At 33.5% G+C, this 26,683-nt stretch overlaps 1 protein-coding gene across 1 annotated transcript in view; it reads right to left on the bottom strand.

Moving 5' to 3' along the window:
• Positions 1-26,683, bottom strand: part of Col21a1 (collagen type XXI alpha 1 chain) — a 168,584-nt gene that overhangs the window by 100,162 nt on the left and 41,739 nt on the right. Inside the window, 4 exon segments of the mRNA XM_047559626.1 lie at positions 9,375-9,818; positions 9,821-9,925; positions 12,989-13,109; positions 14,441-14,509. Coding sequence (XP_047415582.1) covers positions 9,375-9,818; positions 9,821-9,925; positions 12,989-13,073 — 634 coding nt within the window. The 5' untranslated portion in view covers positions 13,074-13,109; positions 14,441-14,509.

Genomic DNA, 26,683 nt, shown 5'->3' with positions numbered 1-26,683 from the left:
ACTTTGCTCATGTCAGACCATCCTCTAAGTAGATATGAATAGATGCAGGAATGCACAACTTCTCCCTTGAAGAAAAGTGAAGTGTGCCTCTGATGCTTTTACTTTTCAGAGGACTGCCTGAGGAACTGGTTTTGATCTTGCCTTATTTAGAACACTGACAGACCTAGAATAGCTTAGATGCCTGGGGGAATAATAAGAACCAAGAAAATAGGGGTGTGTCTTGCTGTGGATAGCACAATTCAGTATAATCATCAAAGGGTTCACAATTGAGGCTTCTCCCACAAAAGGAAGGGAAAGGGATTGAGGATGCATCTGGTGTTCTGACTTTCTGAAGGGCTACCTGAAGGACTAATATCTATCTTGTCTAAGGGTACTGATGGGAGCAAACAAAATGTGAATGATTAGTGGAGGCTGAGAACAAGGATGAGTGGGATAGCTGTGGCTACAGAACCAGAGAACATGCAGTGTCACAGATGTACACTAAAGGGAAGCAGTTTTTGAAAAATTAAACAGTAAGTCTCTCTAACCAAGAAGTCGCACATACAAGCCTGGTGCAGTGGCATATGCCCATAATACCAATTACTAAGAGGTTGAGATAGGAGTACTATTTGAGTTCAGGAATTTGAGACCAGCCTGGGCAATATGATTGGATCCAGTTTCAAAAAACAAACAGAGACGGAGACAGACAGACAGAGTCAAAAGGAAAAGACTCACAGAAGTTGCATCCATTTAAAAAGGAAAAGGTTTTTGAGGTCCTTCAGAATCCCTAACCAGCTGATTGATAAGGATCCTCTCCTGTACAAAGTCAATCTATGAAAATGGTCAGATGATCATTTTTAGCAAATGTTTGGATCCTAAAACAAAGCTAAAGTACACATACACACACATACACAGAAAGAGAGAGAGAGAGAGAGAGAGAGAGAGAGAGAGAGAGAGAAAGAAAGAAACATGGCACAAAAGAAAAAGGTAAATCTCCAGATACCAATCCTAAAAATATGGAAGCATATGAATAACCTGAAAAAGAACTCAAAATAACCATCATAAAGATATTATATGATTTGAAAAAAAAAACACATGAACAAAATGAGAATATCAACTAAGAGAAAGAAAATACAAAGAGGAACCAAGCAGACAAAGTGGAAATTGAGAAATATAACTGAATTGAAAAATTCAATAAAGGGTTTCAATAACCAACTTAAGGAAGCAGAAAAAAAAAAAGAAGGAAAGAAGCCATAAATTCAAGGACAGGTCATTTGAAGTTATCCAACCAAAGATATATAAATTAGAAAGAATAAGAAAAGGCAAAAAAAAAAAATGGCTTATGGAATTCCATCAAGCCAATCAATATAGCATTATAGGAATCTCAGATGGAAAAGAAAATGAGAAAGAAACTGCAAGTTTTGTTGACTGAATAACAGCTGAAATTTTTCTAAATCTGGAAAAGAAAATGGATATCCAGAAGAACTCTAGCTAAGGGCAACCCAGGAAGGTCCAAACTAAGAAACACTAAAATTAAATTATCATAAGTCAAAGTTATAGAATTTAGAAAGCAGCAGGACAATAGTGATTTGCCAGATAAAGGAGAACTTCCATAAGACTATCACCAAATTTCTGAGAAGAAACCTTGAAGGACAGAAGAGTATGGGATGATATACTCAAAATATAGAAAGACAAAAGCCCACCAACCAAAAATATTCTATCCAGCAAAATTGCTCTTCAAACATGAAAGAGAAAAAAAAAATTTTTCCCAGATAAAAGTTAAAAGAGTATATCATCACTATACCTGCCTTATAAGAAAACCAAAGGCAGTCCTTCACATCGAACACCAGAAAAGCATAAGACAACATAAAACTTGCTACTATAGGAAAATATATAGACAAATACAGAATGATGCAATAGTAAAAAAGTGGCACATAAATCACTTTCAATTCTAGTCTAGGACTTTAAATGTAAAGGAATAAACTCCAAATCAAAAAAGAGAGAGAGGGGCTCATGGATAAAAATTTTTTTTTCAACTATATCCTGTCTTCAAGAAATTCATTTTCAATTTAAGGATACACACACACATAGAAAGTGAGGAAATGGAAAAAATATCCCATACAAATGGTAAACAAAAGAACAGGGCAGTTATACTTATGAGAAAAACAAGTATATTTTAGTCAAAAATACAAAAACACAAAAAGAGATATAATAATAAAATGGTCAATTCACTCAAATGATCCAATAATTATAAACATAAAAATACCAAACATCATGGCATCCAAATTTATGAAGCAAATAGTGACTAAATTGAAGGTAGAAATAGCAACATAATATTGTGAGATTTCAATATCCCACTTTCAATGATTAGAACATCCCAATAAATAATCAATAAGGAAATAAATTAGCATTTGAACAATACTATAGACAAATGAAAATAACAGATACTTAAAGAATAGTCTATTCAACAGCAGCAGAACACATACTGTTCTCAAATAAACATGAAACATCCTCCAGATTGGGTCACATGATAGACCTCAAAACAAGTCTTAAATTTAATAAGAATGAACTCATACCAGTACATTTTCCAACCACAACGGAATGAAACTATAAATTAATAGCAGGAGCAAAACTGGAAAACTCAATATATGTGGAAATTAAACAACACATTCTTGAACAACCATTGGGCCAAAGAAGAAATCAAAGTGGAAATTAGAAAATATCTGAAGACAAATGAAAAAAAAAGAAAAAAAACACAACACATTAAAACTTATAGGATGCAGCAAAATAGTACCAAGGGCAAGTTTGTAATGATAAATATCTATGAAAAAAATAAAGATCTCAAATAAGCAACATAACTTTATAAGTCTCAAAAATCTAAAAAAAGAGGAATAAACTAAGCCACAGTTAGAAGGAAGAAAATAAATTAGAACAGAAATAAATGAAATAGAATAGAAAAAAATACAAAAATCAATGAAACTAGTTTGTTTTATTTAAATAAATCAATGAAATTGGCAAATCCTTTACCTAGATTAACTAAGAAAAAATACAAGACAAAATCAGAAATGAAAGAGACATTACAACTGATGAAACAGAAATAAGATCTTATAAGAGACCACTATGAAGAACTATATGCAAACAAATTGGATACTCTAGAAATAAATTCCTAGAAAAATAAAATGTGCCAAAATTGAATTAAGAAAAAATAAAATATATGAAGACATGTATGTCTATTAAGGAGATGGAATCAGTAATCAAAACTTCCCAACAAAGAAAAAAGCTCAGAACTTGATGCCTTCACTGGTGAATACTTCCAAACATTTAAAGAATTAATTCCAATCCTTTCTAATTCTTTCACTTAATATGAGACTAGCATTATTCTTTTAACGAACAAAAAAAAAAAAACCAACAAAAGAAAACTAGGTTAATATCACTAAAATAAAGATGTAAAAATCCTTGATAACAAACTGAATTCAGCAGCTTATCACAAGGATCAAAGAGGCCCAGACGTGGGGCACACACCTGTAATGCCAGCTACTCAGGTAGATTAAAGATTAAATCTCAAGTTCAAGACAGATCCAGTAAAATCATTCAGCAAAATTCAACATCCTTTGGTGATAAAGAATGTCAACAAATATGGTATTTAGGAAATGTACTTAGCATACTAAAGGCCATTATGTGAAAATTCCATAGCTAACCTTATATTCAATGGTGAAACATTGAAAGATTTTCCTCTAAGATCTGGCACAAAACAAGGATGTCCAGTCTTACCACTTCCACTCAAAATAGTACTATCCAAAGCAATAAGGCACAAGAAAATAAAAGACATCCAATTGAACAAGAAATTATCTCTGTTTGTACCTGACATAATCTTACATGTAGAAAACCCTAAAAATGGATCTACAATATGACCCAGCTACCACAGTTCTGGGAGTGTGTGTATGTGTGTGAGGGTATCCAAAGGAAATTATATCAGTGTATCAAAGAAACACCAGTATGCCAAGGTTTATTGCTGCATTATTCACAATAGTTAAGATATAAAATGAACCTAGATGCCCATCAATGGATGAATGAATAAAGAAAGTGTGGTGTGTGTATATATATGCATGTGTGTGCATGTAAACATACACACCACAATGGAAAATTATGCATCCACAAAAACCAATGATACCCATGTATCATTGCAGCAAAATGGATGAAACTAAAAGACATTGTTAAGAGAAATAAGTCAGACAAATACTGATTGTTCTCTCTCTCAAGTGAATATTTTTAAAAGATTTAATGATAGATTTGGATGCATAATACAGTGATTATTAGAGATCATGAAGGGTGGAGAGAAGGAAGAATAGAGGGATGCTGGTTATTGTGAAGCAAATCACATTTAGAGAGAATAAGTTCTAGTGTTCTAGACCACAGTAGAAGACCTATGTTCACAGTAATCTATTATATATTCCATGATAGCTAGAAAAGTTCAAAGGTTCTAAATGCAAAACAATATATGGAGATGGAAATGTTAATTATCCTTAATCAGTACACATTGTATAAATATATTGAAATTTCAGGTTGTACCCCATAAATAAGTACTATTGTTACATGTTAATCAACAATGATTAAAAATGTTTGAGACAGAAATATTAACTACCCTGATTTGATGATACACTGTCCACACATATACACATATTTGTACAATTCAAATAACACTAACACCAGAAAATTCTAAAGATACCACTGCTACCTCTCCTGGCAAAGGTGCAAGATACAAGCTCAACATAAAAAAAAAAATGTTGGGCTTCTATACACTATCAAATAATTCAAATAAGAAATTAAGAAAATTCCATTAACAACAGCATCAAAAAATTAAAATACTTAAAAATAAACTTACCCAAAGAAGATAAAGACCTGTACACTGAAACCTATAAAACATTACTGAAAGGCACAAATACACGGTGCAATCCAGTGTTCATGAACTGAAAGACCTTAATATTGTTACAATATTCATAATACCAAGAGCTATCTACTTATTTAATGCAATAATTATTAAAATGATAAGGGCATTTTTCCACAGATCAAAAAGCCCTAAAATCCATGTAAAACCACAAAGGACCATGAATGGCCAAAATATATTGAGAAAAAATAGACCTCATTCTTTTTGGTTTCAAATTATCTAATAAGTTTGTAGTAATCAAAACAGTATAGAATTGAAATAATGACACATATAAAGACTAGAGCAACAGAAAAGAGGGCCTGGAAAGACATACACATACATAATGATCTTTGACATGGGTGCCAAGACACAATGAGGAAAGAATCATTTCCTTAACTACGACCCTGGGGAAACTAGATCCACAAACAAAAATAAATAAATAAATAAAACTGAACCATTTTCTTCCACCAACCCACAAAAATCAATTCAAAATGGATTAATCATCAGACCTAAAATTATAAAACTCTTGGAAGGAAACAAAGGAAAATAGCTTTATAACACTGTTGTTATGGTTTAAGATATGAGGTATCCCCCAAAAGCTCATGGTGAGACAATACTAGAACATTCAGAGGTGAAACAAATGAGAGCCTTAACCTAATCAGTACATTAATCCATTGGTACAGGGTTAAATGGGGGTAACTGTAGGCAGTTAGGGTATAGCTAGAGGAGGTGAGTCACTGGGGGCTTGCCTTTGGGGCATATGTGTTATTCTTGGTGAAGGAGCTCTCTCTGTTTTCCCATGTGATGCCCTGAGCTGCCTTCCTCTGCCACACCCTTCCACCATGATGTGCTGCCTCACCTCCAGCCTAAGGAATGGAGTCGTCCTTCTATGGACTGAGACCTCTGAAACCATGAGCCCCGAATAAACTTTTCTTCCTCTAAAATTGTTCCTGTCAGGCCCTTTGGTCAGAGCAACAAAAAGCTGATTGAAACACTGGTCTTGGAAATGATTTCTTGGAGTAACACCAAAAGCACAGACACAAAAGAAATGATAGACAAAATGGAATGACATCAAATGGAAAGGTCTGTACAGCAAAGGAAGCAATGAAAAGGGTGGAAAGAGAACTGCAAAATGGGAAAAATTACTTGCCAACTATATATCTCATAATTGGATAATATCCAAAAATAAATAAGGAAGTTCTACAGCGTGATACTTTTTTAAACCCCTATTAAAAAATGGGTTAAGGACTTGAATGGATGGTTTCTCAAACATAACATACAAAAGACCAACAAGTAAATGAAAGATGCTCAACATCATTAGTCCTCAGGAAAATGAAATCAAAACTACTGTGAGTTATCACTTCACATGTTAGGATGGCCATTATCAGGAAAAACAGCAGAAAAATAACAAGAGTAGACAAGGATATTGAGATATTGAAACTCTCATACACTGTTAACTGCTATGGAAAAGAGTATGAGGGTTCCTAAAAATATAAAAATGAAACCACCATATGATACGGCCATCCTACATCTGGAATTTATTGAAAAGAAATGAAAACAGGATCAAGAGATATTTGTATACAGGTTCACTACTGCATGGTTCACAATAGCCAAGAGGTGAAAACAACCTAAATGACCAAGAATGGATGAATGGATAAAAAATAAATAAATCATGGTGTACAAGTACAGTGAAATAGTATTCAGTCATAAAAAGAAAGTCTACCATATGAGACAACATGGATGAACTCGAAAGATGTTATGGTAAGTAAAATAAGTCAGTCACAGGACAAAGGCTGCACAATGCTACCTGTGAGAGCTATCTAAAGTAGGCAAAATCACAGAAACAGAAAGAAAAGTGATGGTTGTCCATGGTTTGAGGAAATGCAGAATTGTTCAAGAGATATCAAATTTTAGCCAGGAAAGATGAAAAATTCCTAAATCTGTTCTTATGACACTGCACACAGTTCAAGTATTGTATACTTAAAACTTGTTAATAAGGTATATCTCATGTTGTCTGTTTTTCTGAGAAAGGGGTGGAAAAGGAGACAGAAGTGAGTAAGAGAGGGGCAGTTGTAATCATAATAAGAAGATGACTTTTAGACATAAATGAACAATTGTCCATTTAAAAAGTGATGGCCTTGACACCAGGAAAATACTGGAGGCGATCCCTCCAGGGAAACAGTGAGTCCTTGAAGATGAAACAAATTGTGAGGCAAAAAAACAGGCTTCATTCTGAAGCAACCATAGCAAAGCGTAAAAGTGAAAAGTACTAGGAAATAGTAACCTTAGATACTGAGTACTTCTGGACTATGTGTCACAGAAATATGAATTGGTCAAATGATTCAAATACAAATTGCATGACTTGAGATTCTGAAAGAGAAGAATGCCTTAATTTAGTGCATTAACCCTAATCTAATTGGTATAAAAAATCAAGTGCAAGAAAACCCATATATTCCATAAGTATAACTTCAAACACTGCATTTTGAATGATGACTGTTGTGTAGCACATAAAGGAACTAAAGAGACATGGACATTACTTACATTCTTTCTTTGAGTGTAGATGAAGTAATATTTGGCAAGATTTCACATTCTTTTTTTTTTTTTTTTGCAAATTGCACATTTAAGCTGAAAGACCTTTTTACCCCTTTTAAGCACAGCAACTCTTTAATGTGTAATTAGTTTGTTAAAAAAAATGCATTTACCAAAATACATATCTACAGAAAGACTCTGAAGAAATACTGAACAGATGTATTTTTTCAGTTAAATTTCTATTTTAGTATTTAAAAAATAAGTGAAATTTATTCATGAAAAGTCTATTTTAATATTGAAATATGCCTGGCTTCAAAATAAGAGAATTCTAACTAATCTGAAAAGTTATTAGAGAATATCATGCTAAGTAAAGTAAGCCAAACCAAAAAAAACAAAGGCCAAATGTTTTCTCTAATATGGGGATGCTAATTCACAATAAGCAGGTGAGATAGGGAAGAATAGAGTCACTTTAAATTAGGTAGAGGGGAGTGAAGGAAGGTGAAGGGGTATGGGAGTAGGAAGGACAGTAGAGTGAAACAGACATTATTACCTAATGTGCATATATGACTACATGACCCATGTGATACTACAATATGTATAATCAGAAAAACGAGAGATTATACTCCATTTATGTATGATCTATCAAAATGTATAAATGCATTCTACTGTCATGTACAACTAATTAGAATAATTTTTTTAAAAAAATATGAACCCAAAGATGACAAAAACCTACCCTGCTCATTAACACATATGCTTGCTGCAGCTCTCTTTTTCAAAGTGTGATTAGAGAAGATCCTTGATTTTCTATACTTTAAGAAAATCTTTAAAATGTTTTTCTTCACTATTACCACTAAAAAAAATTATGAAGAAAATGGAACAGCTATGGCATAATTTGTTCCCTAACCACAAACATAGCATTTTTTCCATCAAATGTAAACCAATTTACTTGTGGAGTCTACATAAGTAAAGTGGAAAATAAGTAAACTTTTTCTTTTTATATTAATATTACTTCTAAAGTAAATGAAATATTCAATGCCTATAGATACTCAAAAGATATGAACAAATTATTCTCCCCAAATAATCCAAATATAGACATGTCTGTGCCCTGACAAGATTAATGTTTACCAAAAACTGGAACTTTCTCAGACTATGTAGTTATTGCAAACATGAAGTTAGATTTTGTCGGATGATACAGAATCATTGTTAAGCACTTTATTTCCAAATGTCCCATGAAGAAGGAATTTAAGCTTTTCTTAAGTGCAATGTTTAACATTTCCCCTGATATTGTCAAATGTCAGTAATTTGACCCTTTTTTCTGAAGAAATGAGAAATTCCCATCCAGAGTTATGTACCACAAATTCACTATTATTATTTGTATTAACAAAACTTAGAAATAAGCTAAGTGTACAAAACTGGGAAATTACTAAATAAGCTTTAGTAGAAGATTTTCTGTTATCATGTTCAAAGAGTAAGAAAATTATTTAGACAACAAAATGAAATAACGTAAAAAGTAGTGTGTGAAATTATACATATAATAGTGTCCTGTTTTAGGGAGACAAACTCTAAGACACTTAAAGGGAAAAAAAGGAAATAGACTGGAATGAAAAATACTGAAAAACTCTTCAGCAGTAGTTTTATGTAAGTAGTTGATTTATTTTTTATTTTGTTTGTTTTCTACCATCCCCATAATAGATGTACTATAATTGAGAGGGACAATAAATGTAACAAAATATCATGCTTCTATATTTAGATTTTATAAGAGTAACTGTTTCTAAAAGCAGTTTTTATCCAGAATATAAAACAGAAATCTGTGCTCACTTCAACTCTAACATAAATAACGTGACATCAAATAAAACTACACCAGTGTTAATGGAAAAATTACATATCAAGATGCAAAAAAAATTGCAATTGTTCAATGTTTCCAAATCACAGGAGGGCTTACCTTCGCAGAGCTTCTGCTTCATTATCTCCCTGATTTTGGAGATGGCGATGTAGTCTTCCACGTAGAAGACGTACGTTGACGAGGGCTTGTTGGCAATAGCTCTGAGTTCCGCGTCTTCTGTTTCTGAACCAACACCGATGGCGAACAGTGTTATTTTATTGTCTCTTGCTGCTTCTGCTGCATCCTTGACTTCATCTTGGGATTTGCCGTCTGTAAGCACCACCGCTATCTTAGTCAGAAATCGTGAGGATTTGGCAAAAAGATAATCCAGTGCAAACTGGATGGCCTTCCCGGTCCTCGTGTTCCCTCCCAGGTAGTGTATGGATTCCATGGCAGCTATCAAATTCTCTCCGGAATCGTAGCTTCCCAGGGGAATCTCCAGCACAGGGTAGTCGCTGTACTGAACCACTCCAACCTGAATAAACTTGGGTCCTATGTCAAATTTTTTGTGATATTAACAAGCCACTTCTTCACTATTTCAAAGTTTTCTGGGCCAACACTGTAGGAGCCATCTAAGATGAAAACTAAGTCTGTCGGAGCAGTACGGCAACCTAAGTAAAAAGGAAAACCATCAGAGTGCATTCGTTATATATATATATATATATATTTTTTTTTTTTAAAGGTGGTTTTAGATATATGAATTTTTGAATACATGCTAACATCTTTGCTTGTTTTAAGTAATGAATGAAACATGCTAAGGTTGATGCTAAACTTAAACATTGATAAAATATAAACCAAGGAATTAGGAAAAATTTAAAAATTTTCCTGCCAACTTGGACTTAACTAGCTAATACAATTTCATACTATTATTGTTGATAAAAGTTAAATGGAACAAGATCACTAAAGCAGTCAACACTTTCACTACATCCAATATTGGTGTCCAAAGGTTTGCTCTCTCATCTTCAGCCAATAATTATGTAGCAAAACATCAGCTTCAATGAATCTATATTCAAGAGTATAAAACTATTTCTTTCTCTGTAAACATTTTTATTTTGAGATAACTAGGAAAATATATATAGTCTTAAAGTTCAATTAGGAAAAAAGATCTTTTGGTGCAAGTTAGAGCTAGAAAAACTATAAACAGTTGCGGAAAGAAAAAATATCTTAACTCTACAGCATATGACATTAAGCCTCTAACCCTATTTCATTCTTTCAGAACCTGGTTATTGTAGGCCTACTCTGTGCTGACATTATACTAAAGACCCATAAAATTTATCAAAAAGCTCACAAGCTCACAGTCTAGTAAGACAGAAAACTGGCTGGTTTAAGAAAGTAAAAAGAATTAAGTGAACACTGAAGAGGGGATACCAACCTAATTGTGGAAGGTTTTATGGGAAAGCCGATAGGCAATCTGAGATATGAGTGTTTTAACCAGGTGAAAAAGAATATATTCTAATCAAAAGGAACAGCAAGTACAAAGGCCCAGAGATGACAAAGACACAAATTAAAAGACAAACTGGTTAGTTTAAATAAACCCAAAAGTTGGGAATAGCTAGGCTGCGTGGGCAGGAACAGCCATATTGCTTTCTCCTTTTATAATTTCTGCACTCAATACAGCAAAATTAGCCATCATTTTATGATCTACAATATATAATTTGACATTCATTTCTGTTTATATTTGACACATTTACATTTAGTATGGGGAAAATCACATCTCCCTGGAGATGATGAATTGAAAAGAATGAAATGAGAAATCAGAATACTATGATTTTACTCATATTAGTAGTTTCCCTTAAGTAGAGATCAGATTCCCAATTTAAAGTTAAAATAAAGATGATTTATTTTCTGCAAATATTTGCAAATAAGCTATCATAATTGTAAAGTAAGTACTAAAGAAAAATTAATTTGTGATAATGGGTATTACTGTCTTTGTATCTCATTAGGAATAAATTAAGCTCTTTCTATTTTTTCTCTCTCTTATCTTTTCTTCCCTCCCTACCCTTCCTTATCTACATCTACTTAAATACCTGGGATGTTGACAAGGATCCCATGAAGAAGTTCCAACCTTATAATTATCTTAACTCACTCATCATAGTCAAAAATAAACACTATTGTGAGGTGAATATATGTAACAGCTAAGAAGTTACAAAAAAAATTGTCATAACATGGATTTGACACAAAAATTCAACAGTGATCATGACATTATTTGTAAGTTGCTATACTGCAGGTGGTGGTGCCCTCAGAAGGGTATAGCAGACCCAGCTCTACCAACCTCTGCCAATGTACAGGGCAGGGACCACAGGAATGGAATTCTGCCGAGAGGCAAATCTGAAAGCCCAAGAGAATGCCATTCTTCTGTTAGTTTTGGAAGCTTGACTGGGATTAAAAGGTTATGCTTCTAGTAGTTTGGAGGGAGAAACAAAAGGATAGGAAAGATGTGTTTGCAGAGCTTTTCAATGTTGACCCTTCTTAAATACTGAGACTCATTGTCTGAACCTGCTAGTGTTTGTGTGCCACCTGATTCAGTGGTTTTAGATCTTACAGGGTTATTCTTGGCCCTCCTTACCCTTCTCCTGTCAGAGCCACAGAGCATGTATTTCATAGCTGTAAGTTAGCCAAAACCATGAGTACAAAAGCAAGTATTGGCATTTATGAATCCCAGACAAAATACAAGAGACCTCCTCTTTAGAGAGATGAATAGTGTCAGAGGAAAGGAATGGAATTGAAGATCAAAAATATAGTTCAAATACCAGTTACCACTCTAACCAGCTGAAAGACACCAAGCCCCCTAAATTTTACATGTCTCTTTTCACCCTCAAAATATAGAGACAAGGTAATCTATTTTGTAGAGTACTTGGGGGATTAAACACTAGTTATTATTGTTTTAATAAATTTGAAGTCAAATTGAATCAAGTTGTCAAACCATACGATGTAACTATTACAGAGACTAATATATAGCAGGGTGTTTATGAGTTTTTAAATGTGAATGTAAGTAGATTTTTGAAAAAACTATGCTATCTATACATAATGGTCTCTGTATCTGATCCACAATTATTACAACTCTTTGTCTCTAATGCAAGCTTGCTCAGAGGCAGTAAGAACATGGTCAAGCTAGGCACAGTGGCACACGCCTATCATCTCAGTGGTTTGGAAGACTGAGGCCCTAAATAACTCAGTGAGACCTGTCTCTAAATAAAATACAGAAAAGGGTTGGGGATGTGGTTAAGCACCCCTGAGTTCAATCACTGGTACTAAAAAAAAAAAAAAAAAAAAAAAAAAAAAAAAACCTGGTCACAATTACTGAAAGGTCACTGTGCTGAGCCACTTACATGCATCATTATCCCATTCAGTCCTGGTAACCACCTAAGAGACATGCATTTTCTCTCCATGTCTACAAAGCTCAGAAGTTGCTGAACATGAATTCCAAACCAGACTGGGTACTCCAAAGCCCAAAGGATTAAGAGAATAAGGTATTACCGTAGAGTAATCTCAAAACTACCTCTGAGGGAAGCTCTTCCTCTCAGTTATAACTACAATTCATTTATCTTAGGGCATTATAGCATCTAAGACAATAAGAACAAGATCCTTAAAACTACTCTTTGAATTCCCAATATTTGATTTCCAGAATCAAAATCTGATGATAACAAAAAAGAGACGATGCTGACAACTCTTACTTGATCTTATTTCCCCATCTTCAGCTAATACAAAATTCTGAAGAAGAACCAAAACTATCCAGATAAATGTAATGTGATGAGCCATGTTTGTTTTCAACTTAATATTTTGGTTTTAGGATTCCTGAAAAGACAAAAAGTTAAATATATTAGATAAATGAAGACAAACAAGCAGTCATTATATATTTAAGTTTAAATTAACTTCATGGCTTTAGAATTTAGATAAGTCTAAAATAGATAAATTTTAAATATTTTAATATAGGAGGACAATTAATAGGGTCTGAGGAAGACCATGATATAGCTTTCAATTCATAAGTGTCTTGGAAAAGTATAAGCTCTTTCTAAAACTTTGAGCTTTGTTCAAAATGTTCACTAGAAATTCTGCATTACACAAATTCTGTGAAATATTTTCATGTTCTTTTTAATATCTAAATGGTTACAAATATTCTTTTAAATATGGATTTGTGTTTTTTAAAAATAGTCCAAGGTATCAGATATTAATTATGAACATTAAGAACTGCTTTATCTGATTCATAAACATCATTTATTTGATTTTAATATATCTCTAGACATCAGTTCAGGGACTTCATTTCTGGCTAAAAGGTGGAAAATTTCAGGATTTCATCATTTACAATCATGAGGACACACCAGATAAACCACAGATCCGCAATGTTTAACCCAGAAGCAAGGAGAGGATTTAAAGAAACCTAATGAACTAAAGCCCATAAGTTACTGACCCTTTAAAGAAGAAATACATTGCTGCTTTCATCCCTGACAGAAAGAAAATCCTCCAGAAGAGAAGGAATTTGCCAAAACATGAGCGAAATCACTCAAAGTTGGTATGGCACATTGGAATTCAAATTAGAATGCTGAGAAGCCCCAGTGAGAGAGGATAAGCCCCAGACAGCATTTCTTCCTCATGAGCCTAAGTCAAACACAGAGTAGATGGGAAATACAGTGACTGTTTAGGAGAGTTGGAATAGCCCACGGAGGCTCTCTCCCATCTTTCCCTGAGCAGACACCCAGAGATTTCCTCAAATACAAAGTAGAGGTAGGAGCAAAAAGGCAGAGAGGAATCCGTTTAAGGCCCTGCAGTCCTGCAAAACAGCACGGAGAGAGATCTCAAAAAGCAGAAGCCCAGAGAAGGATTAGAAAAACAACTCTCCAGAAGTATGAAAAGCTAAAACCATACAGATGAGCTGAAGGAAATCCCAACTGTCCCAAGATATGAGGTGAAGCAAGAAAATTTGATTTCTTGGGAGAAAAACACTCTGGTGTTCTCAACTCCAGAGATTATCTAAATATCAGAAATACCAAATAGGGTTTGTAAAATGGATACAATAAGTATCTTAAAGGATCTAGGGAAGAAGATGAACAACAATGATTTTAAAATACCCAAACAGAAACACTTGCAATGAAAAATACATCAGAGAAGAACTCATGCAACAGGCTTACCTGCATACTCCAGAGTGCAATATCAGTAACTTGAAGACAAGTCAGTATAAATTATCCAAAAATGAAATCCTAAGAGGAAAACGAGAATGATGAAAGGAATAAAGCATCTGAAATTTATGAGACAATATCAAGTGGTTTTTATTTAGCATACAGTAATTTTCTTGAGATAGAAAGAGGGTAATAAAAAAGTTTGAAAACACATGGCCCAAAATTTTCTATGCCACTTTTACTCAGATCCAAAAAGTTCAACAAACCCCAAGAAAGAGACAAAGTGAATCACATCTAGATACATCATAATCAATCAACTGAAAATCAAAACAAAAGAGAATATTTCTCAAACTGGTCAGAGGGGGAAAAAATCACATTATAATACATAAGGGATAGCAACAAGAATTTTAAATTGATATTACAAAGTCATAGAAATGGAAATCAGAAACTATAAAAATCATAAATATGTAGATATCTAATACTAAAACATCTAACTATATGGAGCAAAATATGAAAAAAAAAGAAATAGACAAGCTGAAAACATAATGTGAAGTTTTAACATCCAGGATTCAACAAGTATACTGTACTGGCACAAAAGATTTGAACTCTATCAACTCATGCCATCTGTAGAATATTCCCCCTGACAATAGGAAAGTACACATTCTTCTGAAATGCATATGGAATAGTCACCAAAAAGAGCATGTGCTGGGAGGGACATTCAAGGAAAAACAAATTAAAATCACACAGATTATGTTTCTTGACCAAATGGTGTTAAATTAGAAAATATTGGTGAGGCTATCTGGACCTTAGAAAGGTTTTTGCTCATGTGCATTTTATTTAATAGATAATTGGACCTAATTCAAAAGATTTGAATTTTTTAATCAAAAACCTTCCACAGAGAAAATGCCAGGTCTAGATAACTTTGCCAATAATTTCTACCAAACATTTATTTAAATGATCAAAATCAAATTCATTGAGTGAAATTAAATGAAAATAGAGGAAGGATGAATTTTCCCCAAATTTTATCATAAGGCCAACTTAACCCTAAATTGAAAACTACAAATAGTAGTCTACTATTCTTCATGATCATAGTTATAAAAATCTACAACAAAAAAAAACAACAAATCAAGTCTTGCAATATATACAATAATTACCAAGTAAAATTTATAACATATTAGATTGATTTAAGACTCAAAAATGAACATATATAATTTTTTACACTAAGGAATAAAAAAAAATCTAGGTCTATTTTAATTTGTGAAGCAAAACATTTAACAAAATTTAACACTCATTCATAACAAAACTTTCAGCAAAATAATAAAAAGGAACTTAACATGGTGAATGCCTTCCATGAAAAACCTAAATAAACAGCATATTAAGAGGTGAAATTCTCAGTAATTTGTCCCAAAAATCAGTAGCCAAAAATATATTCTCACATCACTTCTATTTAAAAAAATGTACAGGGAGTCCTAGTGGGTACCACAGGCAAAAAATGAGAAATAACAGATGTGACGATTATAAAAGAAAAAAAAAAAAACTGCCATTATTTTCAAACATACGATTATCTACATAGAAAAATTTCCAGACAGCTTTGCCTAGTGCCACACACCTATAATCCCAGTTACATGGGAGGCTGAGGCAGGAGGATCACAAGTTCAAGGCCAGCCTGAGCAACTTAATGAGCCACAGAATTGGAAGAAAAATTTAAGACTATTTTTAATAGTATCAAAAGTATCACAAACCTACAAATATGGCTAATGAAAAATATGAGAGGTCTCTGAAACACTGTTAAAATTTTAATGACTAAATAAATGTAATGATTCATATTCATGTACTGGTAATGTGTCCATTCTCCTCAAATTATACATTCAACGAAATCCCAAGTGAAATTAACAAGTGTATTCTAAAAATTACAGAAAATGCAAATTATTTTGAAAGAACAGTCTTGTTTTAGAAAAACTAAATTGGTAAATTTACATAATCTGATTTTGACTCAATATAAAACCACAATAATCAAGAAAGTAGGGTACTGGTATAAGAATAGATGTAGAATGAAGCACAACAGAGCTCACTTCCATGGTCAGTCAATTTTGAACAAAGGTGCCAAGGTAATTGAATAGGAAAGTGTTTTCAATAAAATAGTGTTGGGTCAAAATGAAACTTGACCCCAGCTTGTTTCATACAGAAAAAATTAGATGGAGTGTAGTTCTAAATATAAAAGCTAAAGCTATAAGGCTTCTAAGAAGAAAACATCTTTATGACTTTAGAATTAGTCAAGTACATTTTAGGAAACAAAAATCATTAGCAAATATTTTTAAATGGGTACATGAGATTTCATTAAAATTAAACATTTCTATTTTTCCAAAGGCAATATTAAAAATGTAAGCCAAAATTCAGATTAAATGCTTATGAAAAATGATACATATCCAGATTTTTATATAAATACAAAAGACACATGTAAATACACACATACATATACACCTATAAATCCTACAAAGCTTTTATTTTCAAAAAGAAAAACAACATAATTTTTTTTCAATTGGCAAAAGGTCTTCAATAGAAATATTATAAAAGAAGATATAGAAATGTCTAATAAACATTAAATGATATCCATCATTATTAGTCATCAGGGAAATGTATATTGAAAATGGAACAAGATGTCATTTCACACCTACAAAACTGGCTAGATTGAAAAGACTGACAATATCAAGGTTTGTGGAGAAACTGGAACTCACATGTTGGTGAAAGTAAAAACTGATGTAATCACTTCATAAAATTGTTAGGTACAATTTCTTACAACTATGGCCAGAAGTTCTTTCATGCCAAATATATAACCAAGAGAAATGAAATTGCATGTACACACACAGAAAAATAGTTTAATAATGTTTTGCAGTAGTTTATCCATAATATTCCCAAACTAAACATAACTCAAATGCTAGAAACAAGTTGTGTGACATATTCAGACAATGGAATACTGCCCAGTAATAAAAAATAAACTACCAAATAACGTGAATTAATTTTAAGTGCATTCTATTTCATGAACAAAGCCAGATTCTGAAGAATACATTCAGTATGATTCCAGTCATATGAAGTCAGACAAATGTAGTCAGTCATATGAAGTCAGTCATATGTAGGTTAGATAAAACTAACCTACAGTATTAGATATCAAGTAATGGTTGCCTTTGCTGGAAGAAGTCAACTGGAAAGTAGCAGAAATAAACTTGCTGGTGATACAAACATCTTCCTTGTGGCATCAATATTCAGGTACACAAAATTGTATAAAACCATTAAACTGAGACTTGACTGAATAATGACCATATATAAAGTATACCACCATGAAAAGCAATCCATCCAAAAGAATCACTGCCGTCTTTGAAATTAGGCTGAGTCCTCTACACAAAGAGCTATAAAGATCAAAAACCATCAGTGAGAGACATTTTTGGTAGGCCATCACCAGAATGTGCTGTTTCATGACAATGACACATACTACCAAATACTAACTTCCTCCTCAAAAGTCTCAAACTTTAGTTATGTTCTATCAGAAAATATCCCCAGTGTTTCTATATAAAATCAGAATTCTTGGGCTAAATTCCTTAGTGGTGTTATACTCAGAATCTACAACAATTAAAGTAGAAGAGAGAAAACACATTAAAGGTATGTTATTGTAATGTTAATCACTGAAGCAAATTGGTTTCATAAATGTTTACAGGTATTTCATTGTCTATGTGCTTATGTACAATTCATATAAAGTTAGACATATCAGATTTGAGCATTGACTTGAATCCTGGGGAACTTGTTAAACCCAGGTGCCTCGCCTGACCTAATAGCTTCAGGTTACTGGGGAAGGTCGAAGCATTGTTTAAGAATAAATAATGCTCCCCATATGCCAAGATTCCTTAAAGTTCTAGAAATTCTTGCCTAAGACACTGCAAAAATGATGACCAAGGAAAAATTCCTATGGTCCCTCTTCGCTTGGTAGAGAAGTCAGCTAGCAGCCTAACAAACAAAAAATGCTGAAGTCTTATTCCTCAGAGTGGTTGGGTGACTTTTAACATCCCCTTTTCTCAAATACTAAAGTACCTGAAAATGACTAGAGATCTTTAAATGCAGATTCTGATTCAATGGGTTTGCTTCATAGCTGGAGTTTTCCATAACAACAGACTCTAGGTGACTCTGATCCTGCTGACCCACTGACCATACCTGGAATAGTTAGGCTGTACAAGGCACTTCAATTTTTGTCTTTGGTGATTTTCTCCCCAAACTAAAAATAATGTTGGAATTTCTACAATGGTGAAAACAGAATCCCTAGTTTTTAGACCCACACTTCACTATTTATCTTTCTGAAACAAACGCAGTGGTGGGGTAGAGACCAAAATTCTGACCTCAGGAGCAAGAACCAAGAATCCATCTATTCTATGTCAGTAAGAATACTATGAAAAAAGAGAGAAGACACAAATAAAAACAACTATAAATACAAGAGGAGCCATTATATTGGATACTGCAGAAATGTAAATAATCACAAGAGACCATTATGAAAAGCAAGAGGCCAACCAATTGGATAACCTAAAAATGTATCAATTCTTAGAAACATACAACCCACCAAAACCAAATGATGAAGAAATGTGAAATTTGAATAGATCAATAATGAGTGAGGAGCTTGAATTAGTAATTAAAACCTTCCAACCATAAAAAAATTCAGGACCAGAAGCCTATAACAAACATTCAGAGAAGAACTAACCCTAATTATTCTCAAACTCCAAAACTTGTGGCTCACATTGCCACACCAGAAAAAAAAAAAAAAGAGTTTTCACCAAAGTGGAGCTAAGTAAACATTGTTGAATTTTCTATACAGAAAAATTGTAAAAATTTTCTCTCATAATGAAAAAAAGAAACATACATACACACACAGGAATACTATTCAGCCTTAACAAAGGAAACCCTGCCATTTGCAACAACATTAATGAACTTGGGGGATATTATGCTAAGTGAAAACAGCCACACACAGAAAGAAAGATTTGATAGGATCTCACATGTATGTAGAACTTAAAAAAAAAAAATCAAACTCATAATAATAGAGAGTAGAATGGTGGCTAACTGAAGCCAAGGAGTGGGAGAAAGAAGAGAGAGATGGTAAAAAGGTACAAACTTCAGTTGCAAGATGAAGAAATTCTGGAGACCTAAGGTACAGCATGGTAACTATAATTAATAATAATTTATCATATACTGAAAATTTGCTAAGAGTAGTTCTCAAGTATCCTCAGCACACAAAAATAAAACCTAGGTAAGTGATGGACATGATATCTTGATTGTAATAATCATAATGTATAAGTACTCCAAAACAATATGCTGTGTGCCTTAAATACATACAATTTTATTTATCATTCATACCATGAAGAGCTGGAGAAAAATGTTTAACCTTATACAAGTAAAAATAAAAATGAGGAAAAGAAGAAAAAAAAAAATCCAGCACAGAACAGCAAAGCCCAGGGTGCAGTCGGAAGGCCAGGGCACATGGAGGGGTGAAGGAAGGGGAGAAGGAGGAGGCCTGCTGTCAGTGGTCAGGTCTACTTCAACTGCCTCAGGGACACAGACTCAAGAGCTCCTCTACATTCTCAGCAAGAAACTAAAATGAGTCATTCTGTCTAAAATCTGCTTTCAAAAGACTGGATTATGTGTGATTAAACACTGTCTTCACAGGAACTTTAAATAACTATGTTGGCAAGAGTCACGTAGGCCCAGATAGGATGGATTTCCAGGAGAATGATTTCCACTGATCAGAACATGGTTCCCTTTGGTACTAACTGAAAGTGGCCCTAATCATATAGAAGAACTAGGATGACATTTTGGTGAGAGACCACAAATCTGCCCCTTCCTAGCTCTCTCACCGTCACTTTTGGGAAGTGCTATCCCAGAGACACAGGCACAGTGCCAAGTTCACCAGAGGCCTGGGTCTACCCTGCCACCAGAGCTGATCAGAATCTGGTTGTGGTGGTACTTACTACAGTTGCATTTTTAACAGAGTAAAGAACACAGTTGCTTGCCTCACTCATAATGGACGGGCTGCTAAAGAACATAGGAATATATGTCATCTTAAACATGGAATTCTGTTTTGGAAAATCTTAACCTTGAATGTTGCATATGTAGTTCTTAATGGGTTCTGGAAAAAGAGAAATTTACTTTTACTGGAATTTCAAAATGTAGGAATTTAAACTTAGATTACCTTAATGGGAATTATACATGAGGCTACATATGCATCAGGAAATCCAAGTTATAGATTTAACATTGACATTAATTAACTAGAACTTAGAGAACATCCTTCTTATAGTACCTTTTAAAGCAAGATAAACCTGGGGACCTTTAATCTTCCTTTCAACTAGGGAAATAAGGATCCATATTCTTTGTCCTCACAGGATTATTATGATAATGAAATTTTAGTTTAAAATTACTTTGAGACAATACTAGTTCATTTAAACTTGGTAACTGTGGAGAAGAATAGGGTTTACCTGTATAACGTGACTTGCCTCTTGCCTGCACTCTAAACAAGAGACCCAGAATTTAAAGTGAGGGTCTCTTATTCTAGAACTATTTCTTCTGTATTCACTCAACAATAAACACTTAAGTGCCTTCTATATAACAGACACTTCTTAGCTGCTAAGAATTCAGAGGTGAAATATTAGTGTGTTAGAGATTAAACACATAATTGAGCGAGATAACTTCAAATAGTGGTAAGTGTTACAAAGAAATGAAAACACTAATGTAAAACTGGGGGCCAGGAGGAAAGGGCTCCTTTGCATTTGGAGGTCATTTTCTTAGTGCCTCTCTGAAAAGGTGACATTTGAGCTGACACTGTAGTAACATGAAGGAGCCTTGCATGAGGGGACCTGGGGGCAAACTCTTCCACTGGTGGAGTCAGTAGTGCTTATTCTAGGAACAGGTCAGTGAATCATGAGGAAAGAATGGCGGAGGCCAAGGTGAAGTAGCAGGATTCCCATGGACCATGTTTAGTCATGGAGCACATTTAGCATAGAACAATTCCCTCAAAGGCAAAGTAAGTTTATCAGAGGGCTTTCAGCACGGGCACATGGTGATCTGGTATCCAAATTAAGTGTATCATCCCACATTCAAAATCAAAGAGCTCTATAAAGCTTAAGAATTATTTTATTTTCAGGGGAAGCAGGAAATAAATGGATCAACTTACTAATTACTGTTCCCTTTTGTTGCTTTTCATATTTCTTCCATTTCCTTACCTTAGGTGTCACATTCCACTGTCCTCATTGCTAATATTTTATTAATGTCAAAATAAATATTTATGAATAAACTTCTCAGAATAGTTGCTACAAATGAAAGTGTTTCTTCTTCCCTCACAATTACTATATCTTTCAGAGAATCAGGAGAAAGGTAGAAGAATTAATATGAGGAGCCACTAGGAAAGCAATAGAAGCCTTCAAAACGAGGGACTGTCAGCAAAGAGGCCATCTCAAAATTTAGTTGCTATGCTTGGCTCTAAACCTTCAAATAAAAGTTAAGACTAAAAATAGTCTACTTATGAGACACTAATTCATGCTTATTTACTAGCTTTGTCTTGGAACTAAATTATAAAACAGGAAAAGATGGGGAAACATTCTGGTCCTTGCTCTTTTACATACAATACACAAATGTGTAGTGTTCTACATTCCCATATTAAGATATTAGAAGTATTAATTAAGACAATAAAATTTAAAAGGGCAAAATGCTGACAACCTGGTAAAAAGATAAGTAACCAATTAATATATGTATGCTGACAGAGTTTAGTTTGAGTTGTTAAAAATTTAATGATGTATAACTTTAATGATGTATAACTTTTGGAATTACATAGAACAAATCACATGCAAAAAATATATAATTAATCACGTCACCTTAATTATATGTAACAATATATGGTTAACTGAAAATTGACATTTGTTATTGAATTTCTCTAAACAAGCACCCAGCATAATAGGCAGGACAGATAATTATAGCCCCCATTTTAGAGATAGGTTAACAGATTAAAGGAAACTATTATTTTATACATTGTCTTAAATGCTAAAAATACAAAGATCTCTCTTTTCTCCCTTTCTCCCCCATCCCTTTTTCTCTCATTCACACACACACACACACACACACACACACACACACCCTGCAAAATCTGATGGGGGAAGAGAAACCTGAGTTGTTCAGACTTCAAATTTGCCATGAGTTGCTTTCCTTTGCTGTGAAGAAGCTTTTTAGTTTGATGCCATCCCATTTATTGATTCTTGATTTTACTCCTTGTGCTTTAGGGGTCTTATTGAGGAAATCTATTACTGAGCCAATATAATCAAGAGTTGGGCTTATATATCTATAAGCATACATATATTAATTGGTTATTTATTCTTTTACCAGGTTGTCAGCATTTTGCCCTTTTTCTTCTAGTAGGCACAGAGTCTCTGGTCTAAAGCCCAGGTCCTTGATCCACTTTGAATTGAGTTTTGTGCAGGGTGAGAGAGAGGGTTCAATTTGAATCTACTACATATGAATTGCCAGTATTCCCAGCACCATTTGTTGAAGAGGCTATCTTTTCACCAAGGTATGTTTATGGCACCTTTGTCTAGTATAAGATAACTGTATTTATGTGGGTATGTTTGTCTCTGTGTCTTTATTCTGTTTCACTAATCTTCAATTCCATGTTTGTGCTAATACCATGCAGTTTTTGTTACTATAACTCTGTAGTATAATTTAAGGTTGGTATTGTGATGTCTTCTGCATTAATTTTCTCATTAAGGATGACTTTAGCTATTCTGGGCCTCTTATTTTTCCAATTGAATTTCATAACTGTATTTTCTATTTCTATGAAGAACGTCATGGGAACATGAACAAAGAGCCTAGAGAATGGGAGAAAATCTTTACCACCTACACCTCAGATAGAGCATTAATCTCCAGGATATACAAAGAACTCAAAAAACTTAACACCAATAAAACAAATAAACCAATCAATAAATGGGTAAAGGAACTGAACAGGCACTTCACAGAAGAAATACAGTTAACGAATATATGAAAAAACGTTCAACATCTCTAGAAATTTGAGAAATGCAAATTATAGCTACACTGAGATACCATCTCACTCCAGTCTGAAAGTCAATTATCAAGAATACAAGTAAGGATAAATGTTGGTGAGGAATATGGAAAAAGGTTCACTCATACATTGCTGCAAGTTGGTGCAACCACTCTGGAAAGCAGTATGGAGATTCCTTAGAAAACCTGGTGTGGAATTACTATTTGACCCAGTTATCCCACTCTTCAGCTCATACCAAAGGACTTAAAATCAGTATACTGCAGTGATGTAGCCACATCAATTTTTATAGCAACTAAACTAAAGATAGCCAAGCTATGGAACCAACCTAGGTGCCCTTCAATAGATAAATGGATAAAGAAAGTGTGATATATATACATGATGGAATATTACTCAGCTATAAAGAAGAATGAAATTATGGTATTTGCCGGTAAATGGATGGAACTGGAGAATATCATGCTATGTGAAATAAGTTAGTCCCAAAAAACCAAAGGTTGAAAGTTCTCTCTGATTTGTAGATACTAATTCATAATAAAGGGGGGTAGAAAGGGGAAGTATTGAATTAGACAAAGGGGAATGAAGGGAAGAGAGAAGGAATGGGAATAGGAAAGACAGTAGAAAGAATTGGACATAACTTTCCTATGCTTATATATGAATAAATGACTAGTGTAATTCCACATGTCAACCACGAGAATGGGATCAAAATTGTAATGGGCTGTACTCCATGTATGTATAATATGTCAAAATATACTCCTACTGTCATGTGTATCTAAAAACAACAAATAAAAAAGATACATTCCTATTTCAAAACACACATGTAAACCAGGGAAAAGAAAGGAATAACACCCAGAAAACAGTGGACTCAAGCCAGAAGAGCAGCAAAATGATATTCCAAGACATGAAGAATCATACCTAGGTCACAAGAAAACAGCATATCCAAAAGGAATCCAGAGAAGAGGGGGCCCAGAAGGGTTTCTTGCAGGAAGGGGGGAAAAAAACTGTAGCAGGACACAGAGAATATATAGTACAATAGAGTGGGAGGGGGGTGATTGAGAATCTATTGGTAGTAGCAGAAAGGGCAAGAGAAAAAAAAAGGCGATTATGAATTTTTAAAAAGACAACTAACACTATTCAAGAAAGGAAAGTATATTACTCAGCTGAATAGTGAAACATATCTATGTAATTTTAATAATGTAACTGATTATTGATTTATAACTGATGCACTGGGTGGGCAGGATAAAAGAAATAGAACTGGTAAAAGGAAATTCTTCACTAAATACATTGAAAATGTATTGCTGTTATACAAAACTGATAAATCAGACAATGAGTATAAACATGCTATTTCAAACTATACAGAATTACCAGGAAAAAGTTAAAAGAAATTAAAACTTGTGCTTCTGCAGTATGGACAGATGGAGCAAGGAATTTCTAAAAACTTTATTATAAATGTTTAAATAGTAAATTTTGACTATTTTCTTGTGCTAAACTTGCCAAAATAATTTTAAAATGGAATTTAAATTCAGCATTTGTTCCATAAGACTGTAATTTAATCAGTTTTTCACTGATGTTACTAAAAGTCCTAACAAGAACAATTTTAGGGAGGAAACATTTATTTGGGGGCTCACAGTTTCAGAGCTCTCAATCCATAGACAGCTGGCTCCAATCCTTGGGGCTTGAAGTGAGGCAAAACATCATGGTGGAAGAGTGTGGCAAAGGGAAAGCAGTGCATATGATGATCGGAAAGCAGACAGACTCCACTGGTCAGATACAAAATATATGCCCCAAGGCACACCCCCAATGACCACCTCCTCCAGCCACACCCCACCTGCCTTCAGGTATCACTCAGTTAATCCCCATCAGGGTACTAATTCACCAACTGGGTTGAGGTTCTTGTAGCTCAATCAGTTCTTGCAGTGTCTCACACATGAACTTTATGGGGGACACCTCACATCCAAACCATAACACATTGAGATAAGGCAGTCAGGTAAATTATGGGAAGCACAAAGAAAAGGGCTTAACAATAAGTGAGCTTTCAATAAACAGAAGTCATTGTCATGAATATAAATGATAAATACATTTAAATTTTATGAAATGACAGCAAATTCTGGAATAAGACAAATACAAAATTATAACCAACCTGCTATTTGATAAAATTGCTACATTTGTAGTTTATTATAAAAATTAATGAGAATAAATCATTCATTTTTAGTGTTTTTCTTTTAAGGTTTACTCTTACTGTTACCAAATATTCCTAAAAATTATTTGAATATCATGTTTGAAACAAGAACAAAATAATGCATTTCTGATTTAAAATGTTAAGGGTAAAAATGGAATCCCCTAAAACATTAATTTTTATTAACCACAATCAAGGATAATACAAATAAAAGATTGAACTTTCAGTCTAGATAACAGAGCACTGAATCATCTTCTTACTATCTCCAAAGAAGATTATATTTTTAAAAATCTAAATTATATGATGTGATGATTAAAGAGTATACACAAAAAATGCAGGGATAAAAGTATTATACAGATGTCAGGCAATTATTTATAAATATAAATTATTTATAAATATAATTACTTATAATTATATATAAATTATTAAATATATAAGTATATATTAAATAATTTAATATATAATATATTAAAATAATATAATTATATATTATGATATATTAAAATGATATAAATATATATTAAATTATTTATAAATATAAATTATCATAAATAATTAGCAGAAATATCAGTAGAGGGAAGGGAACCAGAGAGGGAAGCGGGGGACAAGGGGAAGTCTTGGGAATGAATTAGAGCAAATTATATTCCATGCTTGTATAATTATGTTAAAATGAATCCTAATATTGTGTCTAACTAAATGGAAACTAAAAAGTAAAGAAAGAAAAGAAACAACCCCTCTGTTATTTTTCTGGAGAAAAGAGTCACAGCATTTTCCATAACTCCATTAACAGTACTGGTTTCTATTCAGATACTGAAGCTAAGACAAATGGACAGAAAGCTGACATCAAAATGGACAGAAGCACACATTCATATTGCTACCATTAAATGAATGACCCATAAGGACAAGACTTTGTCATTCTTTTTCATCACTGCATACCTGTTGCCTAAACAGAACCAGGCACATTACTAACACTCAAAAGACATTTCCTTAACTAAGTCCTTTCCACTTCTAACAT

Source organism: Sciurus carolinensis, chromosome 7 (assembly GCF_902686445.1).
Source record: "Sciurus carolinensis chromosome 7, mSciCar1.2, whole genome shotgun sequence".
Lineage (NCBI taxonomy): Eukaryota > Metazoa > Chordata > Mammalia > Rodentia > Sciuridae > Sciurus > Sciurus carolinensis.
This window is presented reverse-complemented; position numbering and strand designations above follow the sequence as displayed.